Source organism: Fundulus heteroclitus, chromosome 11, assembly GCF_011125445.2.
Source record: "Fundulus heteroclitus isolate FHET01 chromosome 11, MU-UCD_Fhet_4.1, whole genome shotgun sequence".
NCBI lineage: Eukaryota > Metazoa > Chordata > Actinopteri > Cyprinodontiformes > Fundulidae > Fundulus > Fundulus heteroclitus.
Window position 1 is genome coordinate 19,207,197 of NC_046371.1, and position 17,225 is coordinate 19,224,421.

The 17,225-nt window shown below is 40.7% G+C and overlaps 2 protein-coding genes across 3 annotated transcripts; one reads left to right on the top strand and one right to left on the bottom strand.

The window, feature by feature from the left end:
• Positions 1–1,806: 1,806 nt before the first annotated feature.
• Positions 1,807–5,557, bottom strand: haus1 (HAUS augmin-like complex, subunit 1). The gene is made up of 9 exons (XM_012858713.3): positions 5,419–5,557; positions 5,161–5,335; positions 3,668–3,803; positions 3,445–3,579; positions 3,208–3,331; positions 2,351–2,416; positions 2,180–2,251; positions 2,014–2,061; positions 1,807–1,925 (listed from the first exon to the last, which is right to left on the bottom strand). Exons 1-9 carry the CDS (start codon positions 5,443–5,445, stop codon positions 1,881–1,883), a joined length of 828 nt encoding a protein of 275 aa, XP_012714167.2. The 5' UTR covers positions 5,446–5,557; the 3' UTR covers positions 1,807–1,880.
• A 1,485-nt stretch (positions 5,558–7,042) lies between these two features.
• mis18a (MIS18 kinetochore protein A) lies at positions 7,043–16,945 on the top strand. Of its 2 annotated transcripts, none has more exons than XM_012858609.3 (6): positions 7,043–7,354; positions 9,152–9,218; positions 9,568–9,690; positions 11,971–12,073; positions 16,214–16,340; positions 16,465–16,945. In XM_012858609.3, the coding sequence occupies exons 1-5, from the start codon at positions 7,114–7,116 to the stop codon at positions 16,307–16,309; spliced, it is 630 nt and encodes a 209-aa protein (XP_012714063.2). In that variant the 5' UTR covers positions 7,043–7,113; the 3' UTR covers positions 16,310–16,340; positions 16,465–16,945. The 2 variants fall into 2 exon arrangements, with proteins under 2 accessions (XP_012714063.2, XP_021169868.2); XM_021314193.2 differs by having other exon boundaries at positions 7,044–7,354; positions 16,214–16,353.
• The last annotated feature ends 280 nt before the right edge of the window (positions 16,946–17,225 follow it).

The following is a 17,225-nucleotide window of genomic DNA, read 5'->3' on the forward strand; positions in this document are numbered from 1 at the left end:
TTCTTGACATGGTCATTGGAAAACAGTCTCTTCAGTCAAAGGCTTCTTCAGATTGGTTGTAAAACGGACCGCCACAAGTGATCTCTCCTACCCACAGCCATCACCATCTATAATAACTCCTTGACCAAATCAGTTACACCAACGTTTAATTTCCCTCTGGGATAAAGTATTTTTGAATTTAATTGAATGCCCACGTTCTTTTGCACGCAAACAGCGTATCTGAGGTTGTGTTTCTGTTGAGTTTCGTCAAGTTCATCAATAAAAGGCAGAATTTTTTGCAATGGTTGATTGAAGTAAACCAGCAGTAATTTTAGGAGAAAAATGCAACCTTCTTGAACAAACAGCAGGTTATGTTCCCTTTTGTTTTTAATATAAACTATTGATAACCCTAACCCCATGGTCCTTTTCAGCCAAGCAGGGGGCCCCGCTGGGAAAGCTGCTCTCCAGTCTGCATCTGTGACCCACTCCATGGTAACGGCTCAGTCTCCACGTCAGACTGCAGATCAGGTCCAGCAGCAGTCAAACGGACAGCAGCCGCCGAGGTTCCAACGCTCCGCTCTACGGGATGGGGGCTGACGGGGGGGGGGGGGGGGGGGGGGGGGGGAACCGTGCGTACACACTGGACAGGTTGATGCCCTTCTGTCTGCTTTAGCTTCAGGCACACTGGAAGTAGCTCCAACATTCACCCAAAGTGATGTTATCCCTCCAAAGCCTGTACACTTTTACTGTCCATCCAAAAGGAATTACATTAGAATAAATGGAATTAGAGGTTAATGAATCAGTGATTGAGGATTAGGTGAACAGATCCAAGATGTAAAGAAGGCTGAAACTTCTCTTTGGAAAGCAGAAGGGCTGATAATTAATGGTGCCGTTGGAAAAAAATAAAATAAAGGCACACTTATAAAATCTAATTAAAATCTAAACGTCACATAGAAAAAAAAAGGATTTCTTACATTTGATCAGGTTGTTCACACAAACTTGTTTAAAGAAAATCTGTTGCGTGTTTTTATAAGTTAAGACCAGCCCCACAATTAGGTTGCCGCGATTAGAGAAGACAAAACATTTAATCAGTGTTGCCGACGTTTCGAACAAACAGGAAGGCTGAAGGCAGTAGATACCCAACTACACAAAGGCACTTTATACATATATTTATAAAAAAAGACGATAATTAAACAGGAAGATATCAGAAAAATACACTTTTCCTCAAATTAACAACTAAAACGTGCGTACACTGTTTTTATTGATAGCCTAAACAAGCTAATAGTTCATGTGTAAGAGGGAACTCTATAACTTCTCCTTATGTCATATTTACCCCCAATACCCTGTTTTACCTTATCATATTAAGGACTAGGGTATCTTAAAAAAAAAAGAGTAGGGTATCTTAAATGTTGTGTAAATGTAGAGTGATTCCAGCTCGCCTGCTTTAACTCTTCCTCTTTTAATGCTAATCTTGAGTTTCATTTGTTGGGTAGAACCAGGGTAACCTGGGCCTAAAATGGTTCAAATCTCAGTAATAAAATAATGTTTAAAAAGAGGTTTGGAAGATTTCCTGGGATTCAAGGGGATTTTTTTTGGCTTTATTGTTAGGAAATAAAATATATTCAAATCCATTGACATTTATGAAAAAGTTAAATGGATGAGACTTCTTTTGGCCGCTCCATCAGCTTCCAATATGTCCCATTTCTCAGTGAAATATTCTAAACATTTACCTGAATCAGGTTTCACAGCAAACAAGATGGAGCGTTATTGGTAGCCCAAAAAGATCTGGCTAAAAATGAACTTTACGTCACTTCAAAACAAAAGCAATTTTCATTAGACATGGCTTTTAATGGCAGGCTGTGGGACACACAAAAAACACGAGATGAAGGCAACATTCATTTTCATTTAAAATCCACCTTCGTCTCAAGTTTGGAATCAAGAGCAGCCTGAAATTGAAGACAGAAAAAAAGGAATTAAATGGCAAACAAGCAAAGAACGACACCTTGTTATTGAATCAAAAATTTAAAGACTCACTAGTTCTCTTTTTGCTTCTTCTATCTTCACTTGTGCAAGAGACGGGTTCTGAAAGTTTACAGTGGAAAGAAAAAAAAAAAACAAGGCTAAATTTACAAAAAATATCCTTAGACAAATTAAAGTAAAACAACAAAAAGCTTGTGAAAAATCTACAAAACAAACGTACAGGGCTCAGGTCCATGTACGGCTCCAGCTTCTTTTGCAGGGGGATTATTTCGTTTTTCAGCGCGCCGACTTCCTGCGGAGAGAAAAATAAGATATGTTTCAAACCCAGAGAGCAGACAAAGTAAAGCTTTTGTCCCCAAGGCGACGACTGTGGCGAAAATGCTGAAAATACCTCGGAAAGCTGCACAATGGCCTGGTGGGTGACAGACTTGTCCATGTTCCTGGATACAAGCTGAGTCTGCAGGAGTGGCAGGGCACAATAAAGTGACTTACAGCAGAGCTGCTCACCAGTTCAATGTGTTTAGGCTTAAAACAAGAGGCAGACGACATTATAACAGAGTAAATATATAGTTACGAGTTTAAACCACATGGTCTTTTCAAAAGGGACAAAACCTGGCTTCTTTATGAAGTTTCAACTTTAAAGTTTCTCTTTTTTCCAAAGCTGCCGTGACAGTTTTTTATCTTCACTGCAAAAAGGGAACTAACATTAAGTGAATTTTTCTTGAAATTAGTGTAATTTTCCTTGATTTGAGCAGGTAAATAACACTATTTGCCAATGGAATAAGATTTTTTGCACTTAAAATAGCAACAATTCATCGGCAAATAGTCTTATTTAGCTGCTCAAATCAAGGAAAAATACACCAATTTTAAGAAAATTTTACTTTCTTTTAGTTCCCGTTTTGCAGTGTTGATATGCAGGTTCACATTTTCTCACCATTTTCTGATGGGTCTAAGCATGAAGAAGTGAATTAAGAGTTTGTTTTTAAAAAAATTAAATAAAAACAAAAAGCATCTTTTTTTTTTTTTAAAGCCCTGTGTGTTTTACAAGTAGAGAGTTTAAAGCTCAGTGTTTAGATCTCTGAATAATTGGTTATCAAAACCACAGAGAAATTAACCCGTTAGGTATAAATCCTTTCATGGTCACCAAGGACCATTCCTGGTAAATGGGTCGTTCTGTAACCAAATTTGAACCGTCAGCATCCATACAGTAATCCCAATCTATAAAGAGCTATAGCCTCTAGAATTTACCTCCAACCTCTCCAGTCTGTTGCTCAGCTCTCGAGCTTTGGCCGTCACAAAGTCCATGTTGAGCAGCCTCTCCTCTGCTTTCGCAGCCTCCGCCGCTTGAAATCTGGAGGTTTTGTCGATATTCCTGAAACAGACGTCCACAAATTACACGTCTAAGCCCGACTTTGACGTTTAAAATAAGCGATAAACCTAAATTAAAGGAGGCTCTGGACATTTTGCTCCATGCCATCTTCTTACTCCTGTAATTCTCCCCGCAGCACCAGAGTCGCACCCAGCCTTTTGCGGACAGCCATTAATTCTCTCTCAAGTCTTCTGTTTGACTTCTCGGCTTCCAGGAGGTCGCTGGTGAGGTTGTTGACTGCTGGCATGAAGCTACGCACAGACGAAAATGAATTTAAAAAAAAGGAAGAAACGTTCACTCTCCGATCAGCGAGACCAGAGAAAAGGACTGGGAGCGTACCTGCTCAGCGACGTGTCTCTCACTCCCAGCACCATAGCGTTGTCCACCAGAGCGGACACGTAGTCCGCAGCCTGCTTTGACAAGCTGGCCTCGGACAGGCCGACGCTGTGCAGCAGAACATCCTGCAGATGAGCAGCTATAGGCGGAAAACAAAAGAAATAGCTGGGATCAATGAAATACAGTTGTGTGTGTTTTTTGGAAAACGAACTAAAGGGTTCTTGCAGGTCTTTCATTTCAAAACTCCTTACTTTTCCAGACTTGGATTTCTAGGTTTTTTTTTTAAGAAGTTTATTAACATTCTTTACATTTGAATAGAAAATAAATAAATAATAACAATCACCTTGTATTGTTTAAACACAGGGGTCTTGAATAGTAGGTTTGATTAACAAAGAATAATGTGCCAATAGACCGGAACAGAGGCAAATATTAAACACTAGGTATTCTGGGATTATGACTTATTGATGATTTCAGACCTCTGCATATATACACACACACACTCATCATAGGAGCAAACCTGCATGCTAAGCCCTGAACCATTTCTCTACCTTTCTGTAAAAATGCCATTCTGGAAAGCGTTTCTACACTGTTGATCAGTGCTGTCTAACCTTTTTGTCACATGGACCAAAAGAAAATATTTATCTTAAGGGGACATATCATGCAAAAATCCCACTTTGTAGCTCCTAAACACATTTTGTTGTGTACCTGGAGTCTCTAGAAATGCAGAAAAGTTGAGCGTAGCCTGTCCAGGTGCTGCGTAATATATTCTGGTTGGGTCATTTTTCAAGTCATTCAGATTGGTCCCCTTTTCTTTTATTATTATTTTATTAATCTGGTTTAAGTTTATTGAACAATTACATTACAGCATTTGCTGCAGAGCTGCTAAAGAAGGTCGTGGACTTCCGGCTTTCACAAATTTTGTGTTTTTCACCGCGATTTTTGTATTCCAAGCTCAAGGATGCCGAAGCTACAATTGGATGAGTGAAAATGTTTGGTTGTTGGGTGTGTTAACCCACACAGGTCGTTACACCTCGCCCCTTGCATTCTGTTGAAATGGCCGAACGGAGTGGAGCGGTGCTCTGCGACCTGGAGGGAGAGGGCAGAGGTGTGTGAAGCGCCGCCTTTGCATTTAAAGAGACAGCGCCAAAACGAGTTGCTCTCAGACGCTTCTCAGAACGGGGGAAAAAATGAGGGGCTGTGGGGCAACATATAATTAGGAATTTAGACCAAAGCATTGTAGTTCCACCTTATATAGACCACAACTGAACAATTTAAATGTGAAAAGGAAGGCAACAAAAAGCGTGCTATGTCCCCTTTAACCTAAAGGGAATGCAATAAGCATAGTTATAAATTGACAACCACTTTGTTTTGTACCAATTTAACATTGCAAGGATTTTAATATGCTGGAAATAAATCAAATCTTAGTAATTGAAAATTAGAATTCCCAGTCTGATTCAACCACCTGTGCTTTAGATAATTTCAGGCTTGTGCCTCACCGTCAGCCTGATACTCGGATGCTTTCTGCTTGTAGTCTTCTATGAGGAGAGCAGCATCGCTGCAGCGGGCTTCACTGGACCGAGCCAGCTGGTACAGTACGTCCACCGTCCTGGTGTTCACCTCGAACTGCGGCACCGGCTGATCCCCAAACACTGCCCCCAACCAGCTGTTCACCTGTGGAGGAGATGTGAAAAACAAGACAACATCAACTATGCGAGCGGTGCATCGAAGTACGTTTACCAAATGCTAGGTGTTACCTTCTTAATCTTTTCACTCATGGTCATAAGGCTAAACCCCGAAAATTAAAACTACTGCAACGTAAAACGTTCCTGGTGTGATGGCGAGTAAGTTACGGGTTAAATACCGGGCGTTTTCGCGCCGGTCAAAGTCACTTCCTGGTTCTTCTTCTTCGTGGATTTTTTATTGGCGGTTGGCAAACAACTAAATGGCGCCAAGCTTTGTATAAAATAATTTTTAATACAATATGAATAAGCATAAACACCCTATGCAACGTAAATATAAATGCATTGGGGGACGTATTACATAAACTGCATAAAAACTATGAGTGCATAGAAAAGGTTATCCGGTTTACAGTTCCTCTGAAAACACAAAGATTGTCACGGAGTGAAGATGGTTCACGCCGACTCTGAAGCAAACGCGTGTAAATAACTGCATTAGCCAAGTTCAAACTACTGTAAACATGTGACGCATTTTCTTTCCCTTTTACCTTTATTTGTGGCCTTTTTTATTTTTAGTTTAGTCTGTGTTTATTTTTTGCGTTATTCATTGTTATTTTATTGTCCTATCATGAAAACCTTGTATTTCATAAAATGTTTTATGTGATTCTGACCTTTCCCAAGCACCAAATTATTTTAAAGTATTGCTATTTTGGTTATTTTGTTTTTCATTTTATTTTTGTGTTTTATGCCCCAGAAATCTTTTTACCACAGTAACATGCGCTGACAATAAAAGATTCTTGAAATATATTTTACATTTTTGTTCAGTTGACCTAAAACAGTTTTTAGCTTGCTTTGTGTGGTTATTTTGTCTAATGGCGTTTGTGCATGGTGTTTTAAGAAATTTTGTGTTCTGTGTTGTTTTGTTCCTCTTTTAATTCTTGAGCAACTGCTTCCAGTGTTGTTAGTTTTGTTGTCTGTTGTTTTTGTCCCAGATCTCACATTTCTGAAGGTGTTTTTGTTGAGCAGTATGGTGGCTTTTAAGGATTTCCCCAGCCCTGTTCAGCCCTTAGAATATGATATTTTATAGGGTTGCAAGTTGCACACACAAACACCCAATGCTCTTATTCAGTGTTTTTAACCTATGGTCGGCACTGCGATTTCTATTTTTAATTGTTCCCATTCTGAAGTGTAGTAATAATAACAGTTCATGTTACTCAGCATAGAAAACAAAATGACACCAGTTTAATGTATGTAGCTGTCACAACAACTACTAAATCATGGTTTTAGTCAGATGCACACCAGTATATTGTGTTTAAAATTATTTGCTCATCTTGACGAGCACAAAACAATTATATAAATTTACCACAACAATATGATGTCCAGTTTGATGTATTATGATTCATTTACATAGTGAAAAAAACCAAACTAAATTTATTTTGAAGATTAGTAGGCTATACTTAAAGTCTACTATTTTGGAACAACTGTATACCACAATGAGTCCATAGTGGTATAAAGACTATGAAAGGCAAAGTAGTATCAAAATAATTCCAATTTATTTTGTTCTCTTTTGCAACTTTTTTTAACCCTTGTTTTTTTTTATTGTTTATACATTTTGCTTCTATGTTCAACGCATACAGTAAGATGTATGGTATTTTTGCACTGAAGCCAAAGACGAAAGCGGAAGTGCCCTTTAGCGAACATCTTGAGTGCTTCCGGGTGGTGACAACCTGGAACCAACCGCGCGAGTTCAAATCCCACTTCGTCCTCGCTGAAATGGCAACAAAGGGAAAGTCGGCTGAACTTCGTCGAAAATGTAAAGATCTGACGTTTGACTCATCTACTATAAACTCTACCGTGGTGGAAAAAAGCCTGTTCGGCCGAGAAGATAAGGACGAAGAGGAGGTGGACGACGACGCCCCGGTGATTTTCTTCTGCGGGAAATGCAAGCTGCCAGTGGGGGATTCGATGTCCTGGGATGGCGTTGAACACGAACAGAACCAAATAAGACTAAAGCGTGAGTGTTAACTTTAATATTTACTGTACGCGTGGGACTCATAGGTTGTAGGGGGGAAAACGTGGCTGTGAACACTGAGGTCGACCTGATCTACACAGATGCTGCAAAATACACATAAATAGGGAGAGGGAGGGGGGCGCCTTCTGATTGGCTACACGTCACATTGAACAGGCTGCGTGCTCGTGTAAACCATAGACATATATACGTAGACGCGTCATAGGGCGCAGGTTCGCACGTCAACGTCACCGCCATATTGTATGTGGCAGAAAAAAGTTGAGTTCTGTTATTGTGAACGTGAATCAGAGAAGATGCCTCATTCCTGTGCTGCAATAAATACACACACACACACACACACACACACACACACACATATATATATATATATATATATATATATATATATATATATATATATGTGTGTGTGTGCGTGTGTGTGAATGTGTGTGAATGTGTTATGAATATGATCAATTTGTTAAATCTAAACATTGTGGTCTTCATTATTTCATAAAACCGTGTCACATGTGAACCTTTAGGAACAGACTTTTTGGGTGAGTATTAAAGAGGTAAAAATAATAATATGAGGAAAAAAAAGTCCTAGGTCAAGAAAGTAAAAATTAACAAACAAACACAAAAGTGATAATGTTATGATAAAAACATCATATTATGAGAATTAAGGGGGAACATTTCCAGAATAATCCCAGTTTGCAGAATTATTTCACTCCTGGAGTAATAGGGCCAGGTTAGATTATTTTAAATATTTTTATTCTTTAGGAGAATAAATTCAGGAGAATGAAGCTAAAGGGATACGAAAATAAAATTGTAATATTACAAAAAAAAATACTACGAATACAAAGTATATTCAGAGATTAAAGTCCCTCTGATACTGTTTAAGTGACTGAGTAACTGCAGATTTGCCACATTTAAGATGGCGGACGCTCTGACGCATCGCAGCATAGGCAGAACCCGCCCAATGACGCGTCTACTCTTATATTATGTCTATGGTGTAAACACCACACACCTTAGGGCAGGGGTCACCAACATGGGGCCCGTGGGCACCAAGTAGCCCCCGAGGACCACCTGTGGCGGCCATGAGCCTGTTCTTAAAAAAAAAAAAAAAAAAAAAAAAATCTAATAGTTTATTTTATTCCGTCACTCTTTTTGTTTCATCACACCTGCATTTACATAGATTTAACATGACAACATCTACAACAAAAAGCATGAAAACTTGTTTATTTTACATAAGATTAAGGTGAACTGAGACTCTTGTAGTTCTAAGGTCGGTACTGGTAGCCCTTCGTATGACGCCGATGAAGTAGCTCTTTCAGAAAGGTTGGTTACCCCTGCTCTAGGATATCAGGGCAAGACGATCCAACATGTTCAATATCCCCGAATTGAGGTCGGAGGGGGTCCCGACGTTACGCCGAGCGCACCGGATCTCTCTTAACACACCGCACAAGGCAAGATATTCTCTTAAAAGAGACATGGCGATAATCAGCGCCTCTCGGAAAGGGGGAGGTCGGGGAGAAAGTCGAGCTAGAAATGCTGGCGCGTGAACCAGCCTTGTCTTTTGCAGGCTGCAGGATTAAATCCATCATAGACGTTTCTGCCATAGATCCGTAGTGAACTTGTTTTTGCCCTTTTAGAATTGAAAAGCACTTCGCCTGAAAGCTATAATGGATAAAAAGATGGACTCTAATCCACTGAAAATGATAACTAAGGTGTTTTTAAAGTAGTTTGTCCTGTGAATTCAGAGTGTGCGCCGTGCTGCTGATGTGTTTTATCCTTTTTCTTTTACAGGAGTCACCAACAACGTCCTGGTTGGAAAGGAAACCCGCCTCCTAGAACTGAGCAAACAATCAGCTTGGTAAGAAGGTTCCCACCCTGCAGCTACTTTAGGAGTTTTACTCATATAACAATGTTAAGGCTCTCTCTCTCTCTCTCTATATATATATATATATATATATATATATATATATTCTTTTTTAGGTTTCTGGTTTAAAACTCAACTTAAGGTGCTTCTTTTTTAACGGTTAGGGTTTTTTAAGTGCCTATTATGTTGCTCGTTTGCGCCTGTGAACAAAAATTATTAACACTTTGCTATTATTTGTTTGATGAACTGTATGCACTTTTTGAATTTATGTGTTGGCAAATCTATTTAACTGATCCATATTTCTCTTGTTTTTTTGGGGGGTGTGGTGGTTTTCAATCAACAGCCTGGTTGTGGATCTCATCTGTCGTAGCTGCCGCTTGGTGCTTGGCATGATCTACCAATCTACCCCCAGGAGCCAGGACAACAAGATGTTCACTTTCTGCTTCAATGTAGCCAGCATCGACAGGTACTTACACTTTTAGTTCGCTGGTGCTGTGTGAACTTGGTCCGTTACGTTACGGTACTGCAGCACGGTTAAGCTTGTTCAACTGTAAACCAGTCAGTCTCAGATCTGTCACAGGGGTAAGTTTATGTTCCTTTACACAATATCTGTTACAGCGGAATAAAGCAAGAATATTTGCTTGTATTTCTCAAGACTAGAATTTGTTACGTACAAACCACTAAAATTAACCCTTGAATTGTTGACTAGAAGAAAAATGAGTGGGAACTGTCGATCGCTCTAGTCTAAAATTACGTTTACACAGATGGCATCATAAGGAAAGAACATCATGTAGAATATCAGCACATCAGCTTGGGCAAAAACATGGAACAATGACCCAAATGCATCCCCCCAAATAGGTTAAACAGTGGGCCATGGTCAACAAAATTTTATATATATATATATATATATATATATATATATATATATATATATATATATATATATATATATATATATATATATAATTTTTTTTTTTTTTTTTTTTTTTGTCAAGCATGGATTTCAATCCTGAAATGTGTGCAGAGCTGAAAAAAATGTGTAAGTAAAGGTATGTTCCCACAGAACATGAACAAGGCAGGTCAAGTGTTATTTGTAAAGGTTGCGTTCAGGTGCGCATTTACTGTCTGCGATGCGGATGACATGAATTTGGCGAATAGAGCGAAGCAAAACTGCGAGCAGTCCCCCTCGTCCATTTATTTAAGCACAAAAATGTTTATTTATGTGTTACGCATTTAGACAGCACACTTAGGCTACATCTCTATTGAGCAACGATGGATTTGCTGACTTAAGATGTAGGGCTGGAAGATATATATTAAAAAAAAGCATATCGATAAAATAGAAATCATATTGATCGATATCGATAATTGTCAACAGATTCTAAACGTATATTTTAAGTGCAGCCCTGGCCATTTTATGCTGTTGCTTAGCGACCGGTTTTTAGATACAGAACACACAAACACTGAATTCAAACTCAACCCTTTTTTTCAACCAACTTTTTACCCAAACTTCAAGTTTTGAAACAAGAAAAAATTACACGTGTTCTCTGAACTCTTTGAAAGGGGGCGGAGCTTGGTGACGGCACGTTCCTGTTTGTGCGTTTGTGATTGGTTGGGAGGATGTAATGACTGTAGTATTAACCTACATGATAGGCTAGAATGCAAAAGGAAGCAAAACTGTTCTTCTACTGAACTTTTTAGTGACCCTTTTGTTTTTTCTATCGTCGATATACGTCTATTGATTGACGCTGAGGTTCGAAACTTGGTTTGATCCCTCGGCATTCACCACAATTACTGCCACTCAACAATTGTTTTTTTTTTTGCAACAACAAAAAAACAACACTGCAACATCAGCTAGAAGGAACATCTAAATGTTGTGCAGCCTCACCCAGAAAAAGACAGACATAGTGAACGTACGGTGTGACTAGATACAGGCGATTATCTGTTTTCTTGTCATTTCCAGAGTTTTGAAGAGCAACTCATACATGCTTCGCCTGAATGTCATGTTCTCTTGTTTTCCCCATTTTGAAGACTGGCTGAAAGCAATGGGCCTCGAAGTCTGATCTATCACAAGCTAACAGGAAGTTAGCAAAAGAAACACTTTGACCAACTTCAAAAAGTTTAAATAGAAGATTTAGAAGATTTGTTGAATTAGCTGCTAAACTTTGGAACCTGCATCATGGTAAAAAAAAAAAAAAAAAAAAAACAGAAAAAAAGGGAAATTTTCTAACATGGGAATTCCTTTCTGTAAGTGAATGCTCTCAAACTAAAGGCTGGATTTCTTTGATATTTTGGAGATTAAGTTACTGCAATTCCTTTTCAGATTTTTGATTTATTATTATTTTTTTTTTTGCATCTTGTCCAGGGTTGTCACTACTCCTGTAGCCAGTAATTGTATTGATCTTAAAATGGCACAACACCGAGCTAAAGGCAAGCATTTAATCCAGAATTTCAGTTGTGATTGATGAACGCCATCATTTTTTTTTCAAATTATCCCCAGATTCTAATTCTGTTAAACCACATTGTTTCTAACTCTCAAGTCACACTGCGGTCTTTGACATCCTCTCCAAGCTGTGTCCTAAACCGTGTGAGATCATTTAGTTCTAATACGTCAATCTGGGTTGTGCAGCATTTATTAAGAGTGCAAATTATAATTTCATCTCCGTTCTGTTCAGATTTACACAACGTTTTTATTTATTTTTATTTATCTTTTTTTTTTTAAAAAGTCAACATCCTGCATCTTTTCCAGCTACGTGCTCGGCTCTGGACGCCAGATGCCGGCAGCAGAGGGACCCAAAGAGCAGCCGGTGACGCTGGAGTACACGCACAACGTGGAACAGCAGCTGGCACAGGTACATGCACTGACCCAGCTTCCCTTTGTCTGCCTTTCTCCCTGTGGTCTCCTCAGGAAGTCAAAAATGTCCACAGGTGGCATCGGCACGCTGCTTTCCCCTTCAGGGCTTGTTGTGGAAATTAACGTCAGCGCACCTGAACTGGGTTTAAAATTATGACAAGGATGATGGCGTGTAATAAAAAGAACTTAAAAATGGAAACTAGAGATCCGGGCAGCAGGTTAAAGTAGTCTGAGTGGGGGGAGTCGTCATGCATGGAGTTGCATTGCCCTCCCTGATGGAGCTTTCTAAATGCACGGCTCGTACCACAGCATAAGGATGACATCAGCTTTGTTCCGGTAAACCCATTCCCCCCCACCCTCACAGCAGCCAGACCCTGATATCAGACGTTACCTCATCTGTCCGCCCATGTCACCTCCCCGAAAACACTTTCATCTTTTCCTCAAGTTACTTTCTCTCATCTAAAATAAACCAAATTTACGAGTCTCTCCTTTTACTATTTACCGCAACCTTCAAAATCCCTGCCGTCTTAAAGTCGTCCGTTTAATTCTGGCTTTAAATATCCGCTCTGCTCTGTCGTCACGCCTCTGTTTTATTATCTTCCACGCGTGCTTTGAGTGCTCATTTTTATTTACTGGGTTCATCTGAATCACCCTTTGTTTGAGAAACTGTCCTCCTAAAAAAAAAAAAAAGCAGCAGAAACGCGAGGCGTCCAGTAGGTGGCGACGGTGTGCAAGAGTACTGCCTGCTTGCACGCTGCAGCATGAGGGGGGGGGGGGGACAATAGCGGGAGAGCATGTGGAGGAATCTTTGTTGGTGGGAAAACATGTTTTGATGATGAAGTGTCTTTGTTGCTTTCGCTCGGTGAGCGTCTGGCACTTTGTTGTGCCAGTCAAGCCCCGATTTGAAAGTCCCAGATTTTATCTTTTCCACACGTGAGACGGAAAGAGGTCATACTGCCCCGAAGACTGTTAGACAAAGTGCATTTGTTTAATCAACAGAACCTTAGACGTACCTTCACGTGCCGTCAGGGACTTTAATTAAGCGCCATAGCCAACTTTCTGTCTTTTACTTGAGGAATTTCCATACTTAATTAGCTTTTTTTCTTTTTCTCTTTTTTTTTTTTTTTGCAAAACAAAAACATTGAAAAGTGAATCTCCCACGGTGAAACATGTGCCACTCCAACAAAGGGCTGCATTAAGGGCACGGTAATTAAAATATAGACGTTCAAAACTGACATTGAGCCCGTTGACATGTGGGCGCAGTTGCGTTACTTTAAGAGTTTTTCATCTTGCACTGCTCAAAAACATCGGAGTGACATCAGCTGAGGTAAACCTGCAGATTATTGATCTGGTCAGTTCAGTGGTGGAGGAGGTCGTAATCAGCGTGGGGTGAATTAACGCAGCAGGTTGACTAAAAACAGGAATGGTTTTTAGGAGGCTGCAGAGGGTTTTTTTCCACCTGTTTTTTTACAAAAAATAAAATAAAAATAATCCAAATTAAATAAACTAAAAGGACACAGAGGACCACACAACTAAGCAGTGTTAAAAGCCAAAGAGTAAAAGTGGGTCTTAAGACGAGACTTAAAACTGTCTACCGTAGAGGCTGTTCGTATATGGAGGGGCAAAGCATTCCAAAGTTTAGGGCCAACTACAGAAAAAGGTTCTGTCGCCTCTGGTTTTTAGCATCGTCTTAGGCACTATTAGCTGAAGATGGCCCTCAGACCTCAGAGCACGTGCCGGAGAATAAATCTGGAGGAGGTCAGTGATATATTGAGGGGCCATCCCATTGAAGGCTCTAAACCAGGGCTTTGAACCGGTTCAAGGAACGAAAACGAAAACCGGGAACTTTTTGTATTTTACAGGGAACAGAAACGAAACCGGAAAACGTTATTGTTTTTTTTATGTTCTGGAACTGGAACACTTATTTAAAAATAATGGTAACCGGTTAATACCGGTTTTATTTCGTTCCTCAAAGTTTTCGTTGCCTAATTAACTAAATAAAAAAAAAAGTAATTATTTTCCTGCGCACGTTACCATGACGGCTGAGGTTCACTTCCTGTGTGACATCACATCACACATTCGCTGACTGAATGGAGAGAGAGCGGTGTCTCCACTAGAGCTACACATCTTAAATAAGAGGTAAATTACGATCCATCGTTAAGTAAAACGCTCATTCCAAACACAATATCAATAGCTATATTTGTCAAATCCACGTTAATGATGGACTAGCGAACATTTGGCTAAATGGTGCCAACACCTCTGTTTGCCTAATGCGCAGATAGCTAGCTATTCTTGGTAGCACACAGGCATATTTTTTGCATCGTGGCAATTTAGCCTACTCTCGTTAGGCCTAATGTCAGTCACAAATCTTTATTGTTGTTTGTTTAAAAATGGCAGGTTGGAATTTGTTGTTTTAACAATAAACTACACTACATTTATTTAAAATAAATGTAGTCCTTTTTTATTATTATTATTAATAATATAATTACATTTGGTTTAAGCCGGATGAGAAAGATGTGACATAATTCTATAGCATTAAACAGCTGACAGGAACGAAATTAACCGTTCCGGGAACAGTATTTTTTTGTTCTAACCGGTTCGGGAACGTCAATTTATTGGTGGAACTCATAACCGGAAACGTTATAATTCCGTTTCTGTTCGGAACGAACCGATTGGGGGGAAAAAATCGGTTCAAAGCCCTGCTCTAAACACAAACAATAAAATCTTAAAATCAATTCTAAAACTAAACAGGGAGCCAGTGCAAAGACGCAAGAATTGGTGTAATGTGTTGATGTTTTCTGGTCCCCGTTAAAAGACGAGCCGCTGCGTTTTGGACTAACTGCAGATGGGAGAGAGCGCGTTGGCTAATGCCTGAATAAAGTACATTGCAGTAGTCCAGATATGGCTAGAAATAAAACAGTGTAAAAGCTGCTCAAAGAGATAAAAGATAAAAACTGTTTTACCTTAGATAAAAGACGAGGATGATAAAAACACAATTATTTTCGCTCCTTTGTGCAAGAAAGGACCTGGAGGAATACTGCTAGAGCCCTACAAAGTGAACTCCAGTGGCATACGTGTTTCTGACCAAACCATTAAACAGCCTCATGGCGGCGGCATGCTAACAGAAAGTTTTGCTTTAATGGTGGCTCAGAGTTGGTCTGGGGAGGCGCATCCACGGAGGGACCCACAGACGTGCACAGGACGGACGACGGCACCCTGATTGCCATTGGGCCCGGGGATGAAATGCTTCAGATCCATTGTTAGACCACCGCTTGGTGCGTGACAGCTCCAGCAATATTACACTTTTCCTGCTGAACAGGAAACCAGGTGTGTAATAATGGATTTGAACGAATGAATTAGTCAGCTGTTTAGTAGGAAGGGGATGGGCTGATCGTTGTACATTTTTTTAAACCTAAAATGAGCGTTGTGTTAGGAAAAGAGTCTAGTTTGGGGCTCAGTTTGAGCAAACAATCAAAAGCAAGAGCACAAAAGTTAGCGGCAGCAGCGTTTCTGTCCGGGAGGAGGACCGAACGGCAAAGCGCTGCAGCCAGGACCACTTCCTGCGTGTAAAGGAAGCCAGAGTTACGTCAGCGTAGGCCCGTCGGAGGTTCTGTCCTGGAAAGAGACTCTGCTGAACCCACAAACAGTGAGCCAGGAACACTTTGAAGTGCTCCTTGTCCGTTTTTATATCTGAAATGACCAACAAGTTAAACCCCAAAGTGAAATTGAAAGTAGCAGAACATGAGTTCTTGAACTAAACTCGGGTGTAACGTGATCATCAGTGCAGCCTTGAAACGTTCTGGTGCCTCTGGTGCCGCTGTGGCTAACGGGCTCAGTCCACCTTTCCTGCTGACAATTAAATGAGTTTTCCGTCTCCTGTTCTCCCTGACCTGTTTCCCCACCCTTCTTCCACTCACCATCCACCCCTCCTCCTCTTCTTTGGCATCTTTCCTTAATTATCTTTACTCCCCCCCCCCCCCCCCCCACACACACACACCCCTTCCTTTATTGCCCTACTGTGGCTACTTCCATCCTCCCCATCTTAACTTGTTTCACCAGCCTCACTTTTGCTGTTCGTCAGCTGATTGCAATCCTCTTACAAAAAAAAAAATGTCCCTCTTCCTCTCGCATCTTCCAGATGAAGATGCTGGTCGTGTCCATGGCGCAGAGGCTGGAGGAGATCGAGGCGGGCCTCATGGAGGGATGCTCGGGGCTGGACGGCGATGGGCGTTGACTCCTCTCCATGCGACGCCGTTTCCATCCAGGTGTTGCAGGATGGTATTTTCTCAGCTTGTTGCAGCTATTTTTTTTGCATAAACACTCCCCCGCTCTGAAGTTTCATCTCAACCACGTTTCTACTTTTGTGTGTGTGTGTGTCTCTCTCTGCAGTGGAACATTTTGTCCCAGTTACACCTTGAACCTGCAGCCGCACACATACCCACAGCATCCGCTGGGCTTTGTCCTAAAAACCGCCGGCGAAACAAAGACTGCCTGCACTTGTAATCAATCACCATGCCAGCTCGGCTCCTCGGCTCCGGCTGCGGAATAAACGCGCGGCACGAGCAGAATGTTTATTTGTGCGGGCTTTTATCAGGCAGCGAGTGACACTCAGCAGAACGCTGTATCGATCTGGCCCCTGGAGGCCACACACACACACGCACTCTTCTCCTCTGTAATGTTCCTCGAGAGTGTAGCCTTTTTTTTTTTTTTAAGTGGGTAAATTCACTCAACTTGCTTGTTTGGTTATTAAATGATTTGTACGGCACATTTGTGGCATTGTTTCATTGTTGTTTTATAAGCTTGTTCGGTCATCCAACTGTTTATTATTTTTTTTATCAATGCGTGTAATAAAGCGTTTTGACCACCCTGACGTGACTTAAACCGCTTTTTGATTTCTTGAAATAATCTTTTCAACCGTTTCCTCTTGTTTTGCCCTAATGTTTGTATAGGATCAGGGGGCTCATCCCGCTTTGCTTCCCCCCCTGGACTTAAGGGGTAAACGGCAGGTTTCTTCGGGGGTGGGGCAAGGCATTAATTTATTAATGCCTCGCTGTTTGTTTACTAGCTGACCTCTAATGTGCCTGGCAACACTTTCTCCCGGAGCAGAGAAGCGGCGCCGCGCCACGCCGCCCGCAGAAAACGCTTCGCCC

Excerpts from the sequence above, each read along its gene's own strand:
- haus1 (XM_012858713.3), bottom strand. The coding sequence starts at position 5,445 with ATGACCATGAGTGAAAAGATTAAGAAG. Across the intron at positions 3,580-3,667 it reads AGAGACACGTCGCTGAGCAG|CTTCATGCCAGCAGTCAACA; the intron begins GTACGCTCCCAG and ends GTCTGTGCGTAG. Across the intron at positions 2,252-2,350 it reads CCATTGTGCAGCTTTCCGAG|GAAGTCGGCGCGCTGAAAAA; the intron begins GTATTTTCAGCA and ends TTCTCTCCGCAG.
- mis18a (XM_012858609.3), top strand. The coding sequence starts at position 7,114 with ATGGCAACAAAGGGAAAGTCGGCTGAACTTCGTCGAAAATGTAAAGAT. Across the intron at positions 9,219-9,567 it reads CTGAGCAAACAATCAGCTTG|CCTGGTTGTGGATCTCATCT; the intron begins GTAAGAAGGTTC and ends TTCAATCAACAG. Across the intron at positions 9,691-11,970 it reads AATGTAGCCAGCATCGACAG|CTACGTGCTCGGCTCTGGAC; the intron begins GTACTTACACTT and ends CATCTTTTCCAG.